The following is a 16,137-nucleotide window of genomic DNA, read 5'->3' on the forward strand; positions in this document are numbered from 1 at the left end:
GAGGTAAAGGTAACACACTTGAATTAAATGGAAAGATAGAAGTTCTCAGCAGAGAAATAAAAATTTTAAAAAGAACCAAGTAGATATTTTAGGACTGAAAAACACAATATCTGTAATAAGAAATTCAGTAGATGAGCTAAACAGCAGAATGGAGATGACAGAGGAAAAGAGTCAGTTAACATGAAGACAGAACAATAGAAACGATCTGGTATAAAGAACAGAAAGAAAATTGCAAAAAAAAAATTGAACAGAACTTCAGGGGCATGTGGAATAACATCAAAAGGTCTAACATGTGTGTCACTGGGGTCTCAGAAGGAGAGGGGAAAATGATCAGGGCAGAAAAAATTATTTGAAAAGTAACGGCCACAGATCCACACAATTTGGTGAAAGACATAAATTTCTAGATTCAAGAAGCTGAGGAAAGCCAAAAGAGGATAAACTCAAAAAACAAACAGAAAAAAAGAAAAAGTGTGCTAGACACATCATAATCAAACTGCTGAGAACTAAAGATAGAGAAAAAAATCTTGACAGCAGTTAGTGAAAAATGACACTTTACATATGAAACAATAAATCAAATGACCACAAAGACCACATTAGAAATTGAAGTAATAATGGTTATATGGGAATAAATAAATGCTATGTAAAGTGCTTAGCAGATAAAAGACACAAATGGCAGAGGTATCATTAGTCTAATTGTAATTCCTCTACTACATCTCAACACAACATAATTATTTTCCATTCTGTTTCTTCAACCTTCCCATGGTTTCCCCTGTGTGGATCTGATCCAGAGAACTGAATGCAAATGTACTTTTGATATACCCCAAATCTTTTGCTCTTGTTGAACTGAGAGTCTCTGCTAATTCATGTCTTGTTTTTGAACAAGATTTTAAAAATTCTGTAAGTGTCCTCAGTTACTACATAGGTAAAATAATGCATCTTTTACTGCCTTATAGGGATATTAGGAAGATCAAATGAGACATAGAAAACAATATAAAAATTCCTGTGACCAACTAAACCACTGAAAGTCATATATTTCAGAAACAGTAGCAGGTTGGAAGTTCTGAAAGTCTAATTCTTTACACCAATCTCATGAGAAACTATTTTAGAGAGAGCTGGTTTGCCTGCGTCTTTCCACAAGCTGACAAGGTTGGGGATGGGTCAGTGAACCATGGTCATGCTTTGCCAGCTGACCCACAGATTAGGCCAAGCAGTCACCAAATGAAACTCATTCAGCCTTATACACACACACACATACACACACACACACACACACACACACACACACACACACATATATATACACATTCTTTTCCATTATGGTTTATCACAGGATATTGAACATAGTTCCCTGTGCTATACAGTAGGACCTTGTTGTTTATCCATTCTATATATCATAGTTTGCATCTGCTAATCCCAAACCATTCAGCCTTTAGCAAGGTATTTCTGGCTGTTGTTTGATGCATATTCATCCCTTAATTATTAAATGCTGCTTCCAGCAAAGTAGAGATTCCAATCCCAGTCTTCTCCTTGGCATGGGATACTAGGAGCAGTGAAGTTAAGGTACAAAAAACTAGATTCAAAGTAGGATTCAGATGACTAATTTGAACTAGCATAACCAAAATGAGTCTGAAAGACTCGATGTTCTACTAGCGTTTATAAATCTGTGACTTCCCTCCACCTCTCCAACTCCCCAGAGGCTGCGAGCAGTAGCACACAAAATATCCAAAGGGGATGTGTGAACTTGGTCTCTTGCCAAACTCTTAGGCGCAGAGTGAGTGGAATCAGCATGAAGCAGCACTAGGCAGCCTTGGGTTGTAGGAGGATGTGAAGAATGGGTGAGAGAGGAGTTTTCTCCGAAGAAAAGACATCTCTGCAAATTATGACTGAGATATTATCATATATAAAGACTGAGAGATTAGGAGTCTTGCATGTAGTCCATAGGCTAGAGACATTGTCTCAGAGCTTCTTAAAATCCTTGACCTTATAGGAGAGGGGTGAGGACATTGTTAACTGCTCGGAGAGAAAGGATGGAAAGGATGATTCAGTATATTAAAAATAGTCAGACTTCCTCTGTCTGACTCTCAAAGAGAACCACGGTAGAAGGATGTTGAGACTCGATCAAGAGTGAAAAGATTTAGATATAGCTGTTGTTATTGCCTGTTTCATAGAGATCCTTATGAGGATAATTATGAGAAAATTACGACAATAAATATCACAGAAATTATGACACACAGTTGGATGGGCCATAAACCTTATTCTTGTACAAATTTTTCTTGCTCGTAATTTTAGGATCATTATGAAGCAGCTTGGAAAAGACTGTGTACCAATATTTTGATAACCTGTATTATAAGTTCTGTGATGTCTTTTTTCTTGCATCTCTTTTCTACCTTAATACAGGTAACTTATAAGGAATCTATGTAGCTTGCATTTGGATGACTTGAATATACTTTAGTTCCACTTTGATTTGACACAAAGAAGCGCTAATAGGTCTCAGGTATTGCCTGTTTTATGAGCCTTAAGTCCACTGTAAGAAGAAACCCAATATCAAGAATTTGAAACAAATTAACTTGTGTGGAAGGAATGTAAAGAAAACGGTTGGGTGTCTTGGCCAGAGTATTGTTAGAACAGCGTGTTGAATTGTAAAAGAAATTTTTGATGTTCTGTTTCAATTTTCAGTAGCAAATAAATGTGTGTATAGAGGATCTTAAAAAAAAATCCTTGGCCAATACTGAAGGGAAGTCACACAGGCTTCTTGGGCTTCATGAGTGTCTGTTTAACAGCAGGTGGAGTGGAAAGAATGTGCAACCTGCATCTTGAGTGGATTCTGCTTGGTATCCTTAGGAACATGACAAGGTCTCAGTTTCTCCTTCTGTTAATAAGGAATAAGAAACCCTTGTTTTTAAAATGGGGTTTCAGTGCATCTCAAATGGCACGCGTGCATATAATAGATACTGTTGAAGGAGTAACAGGACTTGAAAACTTCCATACGTTAAGTGCTCTTTTTGTTACAGATGGGGAACAAAGACATGGAGAAAAATGGGGACTAGCTCAGATGTGCTGTGTGAGTGCCAATTCCAGAAAACCTTACTCCATCCTGTTAGCCCTATTCTCCTTTCTAGAAGAATCGCACAGAATAAAGTCTTCCTGCCCTCCCTGTACTTGCCATTCTTCCCTTCTTTTCCCCATCATGTCCACATAAGTTGGCCAATAGTCCCACGTGTGCCCCGCCCTGGGACCTCTCTCATGTGGACCATACCACTTTTTAAAAAGTGGACAAAGCGTCATTAACTCAGGAAAAGTGTCATCTCCAATATACCATCCTAGCTGTGAATAAATGATGTGTCTCTGTTACTGCTAATTTTCATCTGCAAGTGGTAAAACCCCAACTAATGTTTTTGTTAAGCTAGGTCTAACTAATCCTTTTCTGTCAACAACATTTTCCCATACCTGATTCAAATTTCTTTTAATTTTGTAGTGCCATGCCATAAACCCTCCCTTTCTATTCGCTGCCTTAGTCATTATGGATGATAATAGTTCAAGTTCTTACTTCTCTCATAGCACACTTATTATATCTCTGAACACTTAATCCACAAAATAAAATCTAATTTAAATAAAAGAAAATATATTCCCTCAAGAATTTGGTTTGCTAACATTTTGCTCCAAGTTAGCAGACTGAGTCACCAATGAAAGGTAAGATTTACCTTAATGTGATTTAGTCATTTATAAAATTTCACTGACATAAGGAAATTCTATCAAAGTCATCGCAGAGTAAATTAACAGATGGGTCAATGCGCAAAGTTCAAGGCATAAGTCAAAAGAGAGAACTATTCAATTAAAATCACTGCCAGGTCAAAGCTGGCAGTGGGGCACAAATATCAGAACTACTCAAGAAAAGATGGGTTTTGTAATGATAGGGATGGGGAACATCCTTACCTGTCTTCTGTTAGCTTCATTAGGGTTGTTCCTTGAGTAGAGAAGACAATAAAGGACATTCTTAGCTGTGGACTGGAAAGGAAAAGCAATTCTATTAGGACAGAAAGAGAGACTGTGGAATGCCATTCCCTTCCAGGCTTCCCCCCTCTTCTTCTCTTTATATTATGGCCGCCAGAGCTGCCAACCTTCAACCCAAAGGGCACCTTCACAGCTGGTGTTGCAAGTAGTCAGCCAGCAGCTGACTTGAAGCTGTGGACCAAAGAGAAGACCCACTTTGTCCTCCTGGAGGCTGCTTCTGATTTGACCACCACTCAGTGAGTGTGGGTCACAAGTAAGAAAGCTAAGATTCATCACTTTCCTCTGCTCTGTCTGAAGTGTGCCCCTAGAAGACTGGTTTGCATGCTGTTTATACAAATCAAGATCCCAACAGACAACATTTGATAGTGTTTCCACTGTAGTCTGGTGTATCCTCTACTGAACAGGGTGTCTCAGGCAATGGCAGCTTGATGCCATTAGCCATTAAGATTATACAGTTCATTTTACTCTGAAAGTAGAATCACCATCAACCTTTAATTTCTATTTGGCTTCCCAAGGAGGTTACCCTATAAGGAAAGCATGTGCTGATGGGCCACAAGACTACCTATTCTATTTGGTAGTTAAACTTCTCATGATTAATGAATACATCGGCATGGTTTTTATATGGCGGTACTTGGGAGCTTTGCCGATGTGAAATCCACACTCTGAGAGATAGATCAACTCTCAGCTGAGGATAAACATGTTTTTCGGTCTGCAAGATAGACTGTCAGACTACGGTGGATTCACCACTGGAATGCCATCCTTTGGGACTCTCTCTAAGTAGCCAGATGGTTCACCCTTCATAGCATCAACCTATTTCTTCATGATGCAGTAACCTCCCATACCTGACCTGGCCCCAAATCTTATATTTCCCACTTCCTAAAATGTCTCCCCAAACCTTCCCCCTTTTCCTGACAATAGTCATTGTTTCCCAGCTGGGGACCTTGCCTATCATCATTCCTTGCTCCAGTTCATTCCTCACACTGCTTCCAGGATTATTTTCCTAAAATATAAATCAGATCTTGTCACTCATCTGCTATCAAACCTCCAATGGCTCCTAATGCATCCAAGATAAAGTCTACATCCATTACCGTGTGTCTGATGCATCTTCGGAAACCCTTTAGCGTGGTGTGTAATACTTGGTAGGAGCCCAAGCAACACCTGGTGAATTGAAATTGGCCTTTTGAAAAAGACCTGGGTTCTCTATCCATGGCACCATGCTGCCTTTTACTACCTCACTAGTGCTGGGCCAGGAGGACACCACATCAGAAATGATAATAAAAATCATAATTATCATGATAATATAATAATGGCCAACCTTATCAAGTACTTACTATGTGCCAAGCACTACTGTAAGTGATTTGCCTGTATTATTTCATTAAACTTGTAACAACTTTATGAGATCATTACTATTATTATTCCTATTTTCCACGAAAGGAAATTGAGACCCTGAAAGATAAAATAATTTTCCCAAAGTCACACAGTGGGAGAGTGGTAGACCTAGGGCTTAAAACCAAGCATTCTGATTCTAGAACTTGGGCTCTTAACCACTATGTTATACTGCCTCCCTTATATAGAGTTAAGCCCTGGAAAGAATGAATTTGAAATGCGGGAAATGTAGGTCTCCAAGGGGTAATTGGTATATGAATCTGGGCTGGAGACATAATTTGGGAGTTCTCAGCATACTGATGTGAGTAAAATTGTTCAGAGTATCAGCAGGGAGAAGGGAAGGGAGCCAAACCAGAACCAACACCAACATTTAAAGGCCTGGCTCCAGGCAGGGGATGAAAGGAGAGCCAGAAGCCAGTGGAGGAGAGAATTTTAAGGAGAGATAAATCTGAATCCAATGAAGCTCCTCTATCCAGCAGAACAAGGACTGCATGGCTGTCAATGGATTTGTCCTCTAGGGCATCACTTAGGGAATTTGGTGAGAGCAAGCAGGTCGAGGGTGGGGATGAAGGCCTGATGGGAGTGGGTTAAGGAATGAATGAGAAGTAAGGATATGGAGATGGTGAGTCTTTAAAGATATTTGAGTGAGAAACTGGTAAAGACTTAAGGTAGCATCTATAGGAAGACATGATCAGGAAATTCATTGTTTTTTTTTCAGATGAGGTTATGTCTATTGATAGTGGAAATGGAGCCAGAGGAAAGGTAGAGAAAAATACAAGAGAGAAACAAAGACCTGGGGGATATTGGAGACAATGGGATAAAATGGACTAAAATGGAAGGACAGGCTTTAAATAGGAGGGATACTTGAATCTCAGAGACGATGGGAAGGGCATGCATCCATCTTTTAAGAGGAGGATTGGAATAGGAGGTAATCCTTTGCTTGCTGTTCTCTGGGCTCTTGGTGAAATAGGAGGTGAAGTTCTTTGCTGAGAGTGATGGGTGTGAGGTTCAGGTTGGGGGCTTCAAGAAAATGGTGAAAAGTTATATTACTGATTGAGCAGGTATCATGTGTCAGGCACTACTATAGGCCCTGGGGCTGAAGCAGGCAACAAAAGACAGACCCTCCTCTTGGAGTTTGCGTGGCAGTAGTGTCTTGGTGCCACACTTTGAGGAGGGTCCATAGCCAAAGAGGGCCAGAGGAAACAATTAAAGGAAAGTGCCTCGTGGTCTAGATTAAGCCATGTCAACTACTCTGGTCCTCAGTTTCTTTGTCTATAAAATGAAGAGGACTGGATTAAGTGCTCTCTTAGTTCCCCCAACTCCTACCTCTAACATCTTTGAATCTAAAATAGCAAAGTGTCTGGAGTTTCTGAAGGAACTGGGGAAGAGAAGTGTCGCGTGCTCACTCTTAGCCAGGTGCTGGGCTAGTTGCTTTGCACACTTAGCCAGGTGTTGGGCTAGTTGCTTTGCACACGTTTTCTCGTATAATTTTCACATGCAAACTAGGGTTCAACCAAGGTAAGTAAATTGCTATGGTTGCCCAATGGAGCTTGGATGCAAATCCACATCTGCCTAACTTCAAAGCCTTTTCCAGGAGACTCCTCTGCTTTAGAGGGAACAGAAAACCATTAGAGGAAAGAGAGACATAGCAGATACTCTCAAGTGACTGGAGGCAGATTTGTTTTATATCACTCCAGATGGATGAGAGTGTAGGAAAGGACGTATGGGTCAATGACAAAAAAGACTCTTATGGAAACTGGAATTATCCAACTATTGGGTTGTTTGCCTCAAAAGGCAGCAGTTTCTCACCAGAGCTATTCAAGTTGGGGGTTAGTGAATGCCTCGGAAGATAGCTTGGGAAGTTGTTCCTTTCAATTCTAAGCTTGTACAATTCTCTTAACTTTGCTTTTAATACCATCCATGTATTTGTTTCTCTTCTTTTCCTCTACTTTTCCCGCCTGTCTCCTCCCAGCCTCTGTTTTCTCCCTTCATCTGGGTGTAGATGCTTCCTGCTGTAGTTTCCAATTTTTGGCATAACGGAGAGGACACTTCTTAACCCTCTCCCTCCAATCAAGCAGGTGGGTACATGTTGAGACCAGTAAGTGAATTTGCAGGGAACACATTTGTCATTACCCTGGTCTCAGAGGACAACTTGTCTTCTGAGATTAAAAAAGAAAAACAACATATTCAAAGAGGAAGTATATGGTTACTCACATCAGCTGGAAGACTCTACAGAGGCCATCAAGCAGGGTTGGAGCTGCTTTCAAATTTACAATGATCAGAACAATTTCACCAAAGACCTTGACAACTGGCTTCAAGCAGATCCGTTAATGCTATCACAGTTGTGTTGTCCTTTGGAGGTTGCACGCAAGGAGGGTGAAATGACCTCCTTTCTTTTACTAGTGGGTGTCTATACTTACTGGAAAGTAGGACCTCCAAGGCCCCTGCAATGTGTATAGTGACAATGTTCAAAACTGCATTGTCCTTCCTTGGAAAGTGGTGTCAAGAATGCTCAGAGGATTCTACCTGATAAGGCATATAGCCAGGCTGGCCAACCATGGAAGTTTGCCCAGGACTGAGGAGAGTTCCCAAGATGTGAAACTTTCAGTGCTAAAACCGAGAAAGTCCTGGGCAAACTGGGATGAGTTGGTTACCTTACACCCTACAGCCTCTACACACGGGTCCAGCCAGAATGAGCCAATTGCCCCAGCATGATGCACCGTGAAAGAAAATGCTAACGATCCTTATAGAAGGATATTATTTGACAAGAGAGGGAGAAAATTAAAATGTTGGTCTTATAACCAAATCAGGGTCTTCTTGAAAACACGAAGCCAAAATTTATTCTAACATGTGGCAAAGATGAAAACAAAGTCAAGTCTCTGTTATAAGATCTGAGAGTCTACCTTTGTCAAAAAGCATCCCCAAAGTGGTTAGTAATTAGTAGAATAGCAAACAGGCTGGTTTTACTCATGACAGAGAACTACTCATTATGTTTCTCACCTGATGAATTTATGAGCCAACTGTTCCACGAAGTAATAGATTTCATTCCAGTGGTGCAGCACACTTCCTGATCTAGGAAAATAAAACAGATGTGACTTAATCAGGTGTTCATTTGTCTTTACCTTGTGTCATATAGTCTATTATTTAACTTTTGACCTATCCTCTAACTGGGCTCATTATCTGAAATTTCCATAACTTTGTAAATTATTTAAAAGGATGCTTAGACTTAATGTTAGAATTCTGAGAAATTTTGGTAAAGAACTCCCTTCACTCCACCTCCTACTCCTTCCCACCCCATTCCACACACTCATACGCTAAAAACAAAACAAAACAAAACAAAACAAAAAACCCTGGGCCCAACCAGATTCACAGGTTAGTTTCAAATCTTTAAGAAACAGTTATTTTTGTGCTCTTAAAATTATTGCTCTGATGAGAGAAGAAAAATGATTCCAATTCATTTAAATGAAATTAGCACAAACTAGATGCCCAAATAGACAAAGATAAACAAATCCCCCTCCTCAAAAAAGAAGAGTCCAAATTCATTGGTAAATACAGATTCAAAAATCTGTAAATAAAATATTATCAAAATGAATCCAGCAGGAATCCAAAAGAATACTAATTAATTAACTGGTATTTATTTCAGGAATGTATTGATAGTTCAACATTTAAGGATATCTAATGCAACTAGTCATACTAATAAATAAAAGAAGAAAAATGATACAGCCTTTCTTTAATAAAAAGGGGGAAACTTTACTGAAAAAAGAGGGAAACTTTCTCTAAGACAGATGGGATCATAGCATTTTAGATTTGGAAGGGGGCTTCTTTATTTCCCAAGGTTGACTTCTGTTTCACTGATATGACTTACGACTGCTTCAGTTCAGCTTCTAAGTATTTTTCATAGTGCTCGTACTTCAATCTGTTGCATTGACTTCATAGTAAGTTTTTCTATTCTAACCCACTCTTCTGTAGCTTTGATGTTCTTTCCTTTCACTTAAGGATCTATTTCAGCTGAGCCTTGCATTTCTGCCTGTCATTCTAATAGTTCTTGAGGTTAGAGTTTGCTCCTTTGACTCTGACATTTTGTACTGCAAACATTTTCCACTGTTTTCAGATTACTTTTATTTTTTATGCACTCATTTATCTTAATTTTAACTTCTAGAGAGTTATTATTATTTTGTCTTTGTTTCAGACTATTTTATAGAAATTTAAGATGAATTTGGGCAAAGTAGGTTTTAGGCCTTCCTTTTCATGATGCAATATCTTTAGGAATTCTCATTCTGATTGAGTGTATTCCATCTCTATGAGGAAAATTTATTTTCTTCTGCTCCATATCCAGAAATGATATGTCTGGCTGATCTGAGCAGAAGTGATACAATATGTTACGGTCATGCACTGAAAGATTCCGTATCATAAGGATATCTCACGTTCCTCAAGTTAATCTATAACTTCAATTCTAGGAAAAATTCTGAAAGGAGGTTTTGTTAAACTCAAAAACTGACTCCAAAAATGAAATGAAGATTACAGTTCTAAAAGTAATCAAGGCAATAATGAAAAAGAACAAAGTTGGAAAGTTTGCCCTATCACATATAGTGGCCCTATGGGCATGATATAGAACAGTAGAAGGAATGGAGTAAAATGGAGAGCCCACACTTCGATGTATGTGAGGTCTCTCTATACAGTGAAAGCAGTGATTCAAACTGGGGAGGGAGAATGAACCCTTCCATAAGTGATGCTGTGACAAGGGATTTATAGTAGGAGACAACCAATCAGATCACTATCTCATACCAAATGTCACCCTGGATGTATTAAAACCTAATGGGAAAAACACAACTTTCAATCCATTGCGTGAATTATAGAAGGAGATTTTTACGTCATCATGTTAGTGAAGGGTTTCTTCAACCAGATACAAAAAGTAGGAATTGTTTTTTAAGAAAAGAATAATTTTGACTATCTGACGGGTCTAAAATTCTGGATGACAAAAGATACCATAAACAAAGACAAGAAGAGAATGAGAGGGACTTCCCTGGTGGCCCAGTGGTTAAGAATCCACCTTCCAGTCCAGGGGATGCGGGTTCGATCCCTCATGGGGGAACTAACATCCCACATGCCGCGGGGCAACTGAGCCTCTCTAGTGCACTGCCACTAGAGAGAAGCCCGTGCAGCCACAATGAAAGATCCTGCATGCCGCAACTAAGACCCAACACAGCCAAATAAAACAAAAATAAAAAAGAAAGGGAGTGAGAGAAGATGTCTGCAACAAATAAAAAAGGCAAAAGATTACTGTCCAAGATACAGAAATAGTTGGTACAAGTAAATATTAACAAGGCAAACAATAGAAAAATAGACAAAGGATCAGAACAGGCAATCCCCTGAAGGATGGTAAGTCAGCATTTGAAAAAACATTCAACTCTTCTGGTAAATATAGAAATGCTTTTTTAAACAATTGTTTGGGGAAGAGCAAGCAGTTTCAGGGGGCAGCAGCATAAAGCCCACAGGGTAGAGGGGTGAGGAGTTGGGGAGATGGGGAAAGGGATCAGGGGGAGAAGGGGGCAGGGGCTCTTTTATCAAAAACAGATCTTTTCCAATAAACTTTTCTATTCCAGTTTCTCAGCCTTTATACATTCCATCTGCTTGGGACACGCAATGTCCACACTGGCAAACTCCTACTCATTCTGTAAGACGCAACTTGGTCTCTGCCTGTTGCCTTTGACCAACACAGATGGGGCTCATTGCTCCTGTCCCAGGCTCTCAGGGCACCGTGTACATCTCTCAGTCACCATCCTCTGATACCGGGTTGCAATCACTTTTTTTTCCAGCTCCCCTTGTGAGGGTCTTAAGGATATTTGCCTCTCCAGCATCTACCTGTTTGTTGGATGGAAGGAAGAAGAGCGTGGGGAGAAGTTTCTATTGCTCATGGATGCCTCCTGATCTTTTGCCAGCTGGACAGCACCTCTTCCGGTCTCATTTGGATGAACACTGTGGGCCTGAGACTCAGACGGCTCCAGCCAATTCCTGTGATCCTATGTGAACCTGAGGAGCCTTCCCAAGTGGATCAAGGATTCTAGAGCACAGCTCCTTGATGAATGGGCCTACCTAATCATCAACAGTAGATGTCTGAGCTTAATGCGAGCTGGGGGTCTCCCCAAAGCTCACCAGAACAGCATATCCCAGCCCTGCGCTTTTAAAGCTTTGGAAAGCCTTTTATTAGAATCCCAGCCATCCTCCTGGACAAGCTTCCATTGTATATTTCAAATCTCAAAGACTGGTCCTGGCTCCTCTTCTTCAGCTATGGGGTAGATGCTCTGGTCCTGGGGATCCTAGTGAGGGCTCTGGCAGATCTGGCCCAATGCTGTATATGTGCTTCAGAAGAGGCACTATGTGACTGCTGGTCCTGTTAGAATTCTACAACTCCTTTCCACTGGAATCAAGAGATTTCCTTGAACACTGATTGTCTGTGCCCACTTCTGAAATATAACGCTGTGTTTTGGTCCATATCACCCAAACAAGTACTATCTGAAATTTTGGTTCCTGAGGGGTAGGGTAAGACACCTCCGATTAGAGAGGATTCTCCACAGCTCCTCTATTCCATGTTTGATTTTCTCATTGGTAGAGAAGTCCTGTAGTGAGGGAATTAAACTGGGAGGAGAGGCAAAGTAGAGGTGAAACAGGGACTTGAACTAGAATTGGGGGGTCTGTTTTTGGCTGTCTGCTAAAGGAGCAGGGGTTTCAAGTAAATCCTTTTTGAGTTTATTTCTTTGTTTTCAAGGACTGGCCGCAAATCATTTGCGTTCCTTTACGTATTAAAAAGGGTCACCCAATGTTCATTTACATTTTCTTTTGGCTTAAGGCATTTCATTTTCACTATTCTTCTGTCTGACTGACATGTAAAATTTAGACAATATTTGTATTCATCTGATTTCTTGATGCTAGATATAGGGAAAGATCCAAGAAATATCCTGGAGTGTTAAGAAAAAAGTCTAAAGCTATCTGGAACACTTTCTTGCCAATTGACAGGTGCTCTATTTTCTCAGGAAGAAAATAAAATGAGGCCCTTAAGATAAAATGAGAGGGAAGGAGATATTGACAGGTTTGCTTCTCCCATCCCAGATCTACTAATAATTGTCCTGTTACTGTTGAGGTTTGTTGTTTCATATTTACACATGACCATTCTTGACACAATTATATAAGCCTGGACCAAAACATACCCTCTTTGTGACACGCTTGAGATGTACACAGCCTATTCCCTCAAGCACTGAGGGTAAACATAACCTTCTAAGATTCTGGGAACAAAACTGGTTTCGTCTTCTCTTGGGTTACCATGGGATCCCAAGGGGCCTCAGCTACGAAAGTGGCAGAGGAATGTGGGGTTATGTAGAGCTGCACCTTGGAATCCTTCTAGTTTTCATGACTGAGCTTCTTAACCCACACATGCATGTTCTGTCCTACCCCAAGATCAAATCACCTCTTAGAGAAGGAAAGAGTCCTGTGGCAGCTGCTTCTGGTTTTAGCATGGAGGTGAGCATGTTGGACGTCCCCAGGAGCAAGGGCTTGCCTGACTGGTGCCATGGTCCTCTTCCTTGCCTCACCACCACCCAGTGACCACAGATGGACTCCTAACTCTGAACTCTTTAACTACTCCATCCATGGGGGATCTGGAAACTACCCACTAAGACTTGAACCAGACTCCTGCCCTTCTCTCATGGGGATAGATATGCTGGGTCTTTAATTTTGTTTGGACTTTCTGTTAAAACGTGCGTGTCTTACCCACACTTTGCCTTGTAAACTGATTTTCTGGTTTGGAATCTGATCTAGTAGCTACTCCCAGAATAATCAACCCAGGGTGGTGTGTCCATGTTCAGACCTTGGCTTCTTTTCAACCCTGAGGACCTAAGTGGACTCCTGGTCATAGCCAGGAGAAGTAGGGTGTTGGTTGGGGAAGTGGCAGCTTATCTCCACCTTATAATGTGTAAAATATCTCATTTATCATGCCAACCTGTTTAAGAATTACTGATCTTAAAATCCCAGCTATGGAGCCCCAATGTTCTCTTTAGTAATGGCTCACCCAGCCATTGTTACCGAAGCCCCAGGGTGGAAATAAAAACTCCTTCCTAGCCCAAATATAAGTATTACTGGGAAAGATTCCATTGAACTCTGCTGTGGATTGTTTTGTCTTGTTTTTATTTTTTTAAACTGCTTTTAACACACAATTGCTGACTAACTATTGTCAAAGAGTTGAAATATACATGTTTTAGAAGTCAGTGGATGTGAAATGTCCCAGCTATTTGACTCAATTAAATCCTAACTCAAATGCAATTCTAGCCCCTGAAGATTTCCATGGGCCAACTGGGTATCAAGATGGTGTGGAGGATTCAGGCTCTTCTTGGGATTTCATGCCTTGGCTCCACAAGTATAAATCTCAGCAAAATTTGGTATTCAAGTAGCCTCCCAGGAATTCTGCTTCATTACAGCCCTACAGAGTTCTGTGCTTAAAGATTCACTCAATACACTCGGGTCCACTCAAAATCAGAGTCAACCCCACTACACACCACCTCCTGACTTGGCTTTGAGAAGGGCTCCCCAGACCATCAGGAGGCAAAGCCACCAGTCCCATGAGAAGGTAACTGCTGGGGTCAACTCCAGAGCTCCTTAGCTATTTTTGTTTTTCTACGCCCTCTCCAGTGTCTGGAACATGATAAGAAGTCAATACATTTTGTGACAGTGCATTCACTGTGTGTTCCCAGTGAGGGGTTTTGCGTGAAACCTCGCATGGCCCTCAGCTTATTGCTCAGTTATTTCCAAGGGTTTGATATGCAAAAAGTAAGAGCAAAATAAGAACACTGAGTCTCATTTTGAGTTGTTTCTGAAACACATTCTTTTGTGTTTATGTGAGTTTCCAAACCTCCCTGTGGTTAAGCTCCTTAGAAAACACATGCTCTTTCCATTAACCACAGATACAACCAGTCAGAAAGAAGCAAGTGGGCCAAATTGAGTTAAAATTGTCCCCCCTTACCCTTTGCACATGGGTTAGGGTAAAACGAAAGGGGAAAAAAGAGCTCGCTGTCGGAGCCATCACCCAGGAGTCTTTTAATTCTGGAAGAGCAGAGTCGCGGTAAGGAAGGAAATGATAAAACTGTCAGGTCCTGCTTTTCCTTAGCCCCACCCAGCTGAAGTCATTCATCTCCTCAGTGACCCCACCCAGGTCCCCAGCTAATCCTGGGAAGGTATGGCAGCCTCAGGTGCAACTAAGCAGGACCAGCAATTACTTCTGGCCCCATGTTCATCTGTATCTTCCCATCTCACCTCCATCCCACTCCCCCACTTCTTCCTTGGCCCTCCTCTCCTTACTCCTAGACTCCCCTACACCCTAACTGGCCGGACCCCAAAACCCAGCCCAGACCTTCAGCCCTTGTCCTCCTATGATTGACTGGGGTCATGGCCAAGCCTCCCTCCTGCTCAGAAAGCTTGACCTCGACCCTTGCCTCCACTCCAATTTCGTCAGATACCAGTGCAGACCCAAACCAAGCCACTGAGCACTGTACTTTGAGTACACGGGCTACCCACTCTGCTCCTGTCTGCGTCTGGAGACCCCAGCCCTGCCGTACTGATGTGTGAGGAATTTCCCCTTTAGTCCATCTCACTGATGGCTACGACAACAATGACTTTCAAGCTGTGGAATGCAACCTATTAGTGATTTGGGAAATCAGTTTGGTGGGATGTTGCCAACAGTTAATAAGAATGAAATAGAATAGAAACATCAGATATATTGCATACCGTAGCAGAAAGTCATGCTACGTGAAACGTTTAGTCAACTATGTGTAAGTAATGCACATACACTGTGTTAAGAGGTAAACTGTATTTTTCTTGTGAATGATCAAAAAGATATTAGAGCAAAACGCGTACTCCTTTCACCTCCACCAATTTGCCTTCTCTAACGCACATGCGCGTGTGCACTCACACACCAGGAAAAGCCTAGAGACATTTTCTCATATCAAGTATTGGTACTTTTGGTGCAAATTCAACACAAAACTGTTGTTGTTGCTGTTGTTACGAGAACAGAAAACTGGTTAGCTGTCCAAGAGGTATTTCCCATAATTGAAACGCACACTAAGATGTGATAAAGGAGGGCCACCAGTCAAAGCCACCAGTGCAATCAGTGGATGAACACCAGGTGACCATGACAAGACAAGGGATGGTACTGCGGCCGCCAGAAGACTCAGAGCCCCTCTTCACGTGCAGGCCACAAGGACACGATAAGCCCCCCTCAAACACAGAGCCATAGGAGTGAGAGAGGTGGGGGCAGGGCAAGACTGAAAAGATTTACAGTTACTGAGTGTTTAAATTCTTGCACTGGGCTAGGATTTCCTGTTTGGAAGAAAGGTGCCTCCTCTCCTCATTACACCTGCACCCAGCAGGAGGGTCTTTTGAAGATAAGCAAAGCAGCTTCAGGTTATTTTCTCTATACTCGAGTATAGTGAGTGTAAGTTTTTTTCTACCCTGAGACGGTGGCCACTGTAACTCACTCCCCGCTGTCATGATTATTAAACTCCCGGGAGCAAGGTATGAAGTGCTCATTTTCTTACCCACACTCAGGATTAGCTCTTTCTCAAATATCTGTAAGTTTTATAAACGAAGATGAGTTTTCATTATAGCTTTTATTTGAATGTATTTAATAATAGGCCACAGATTTTTTTCATATTTACAATTTATTTGTCTTTCTTTGTTTTAAAACATGGTGGATCA

General features: G+C 41.2%; 1 protein-coding gene across 1 annotated transcript in view; it reads right to left on the reverse strand.

The window, feature by feature from the left end:
• The window catches only part of ANTXR1 (ANTXR cell adhesion molecule 1), a 241,307-nt gene that overhangs the window by 207,578 nt on the left and 17,592 nt on the right, over positions 1–16,137 (reverse strand). The window contains exons 2-3 of the mRNA XM_036873557.1: positions 8,398–8,469; positions 3,934–4,005 (exon numbers count right to left, since the gene is read on the reverse strand). Coding sequence (XP_036729452.1) covers positions 3,934–4,005; positions 8,398–8,469 — 144 coding nt within the window. The remainder of the gene's footprint in view (positions 1–3,933; positions 4,006–8,397; positions 8,470–16,137) is intronic.

The sequence above is a fragment of the Balaenoptera musculus genome, chromosome 13 (assembly GCF_009873245.2).
Source record: "Balaenoptera musculus isolate JJ_BM4_2016_0621 chromosome 13, mBalMus1.pri.v3, whole genome shotgun sequence".
In the NCBI taxonomy this organism is placed as follows: domain Eukaryota; kingdom Metazoa; phylum Chordata; class Mammalia; order Artiodactyla; family Balaenopteridae; genus Balaenoptera; species Balaenoptera musculus.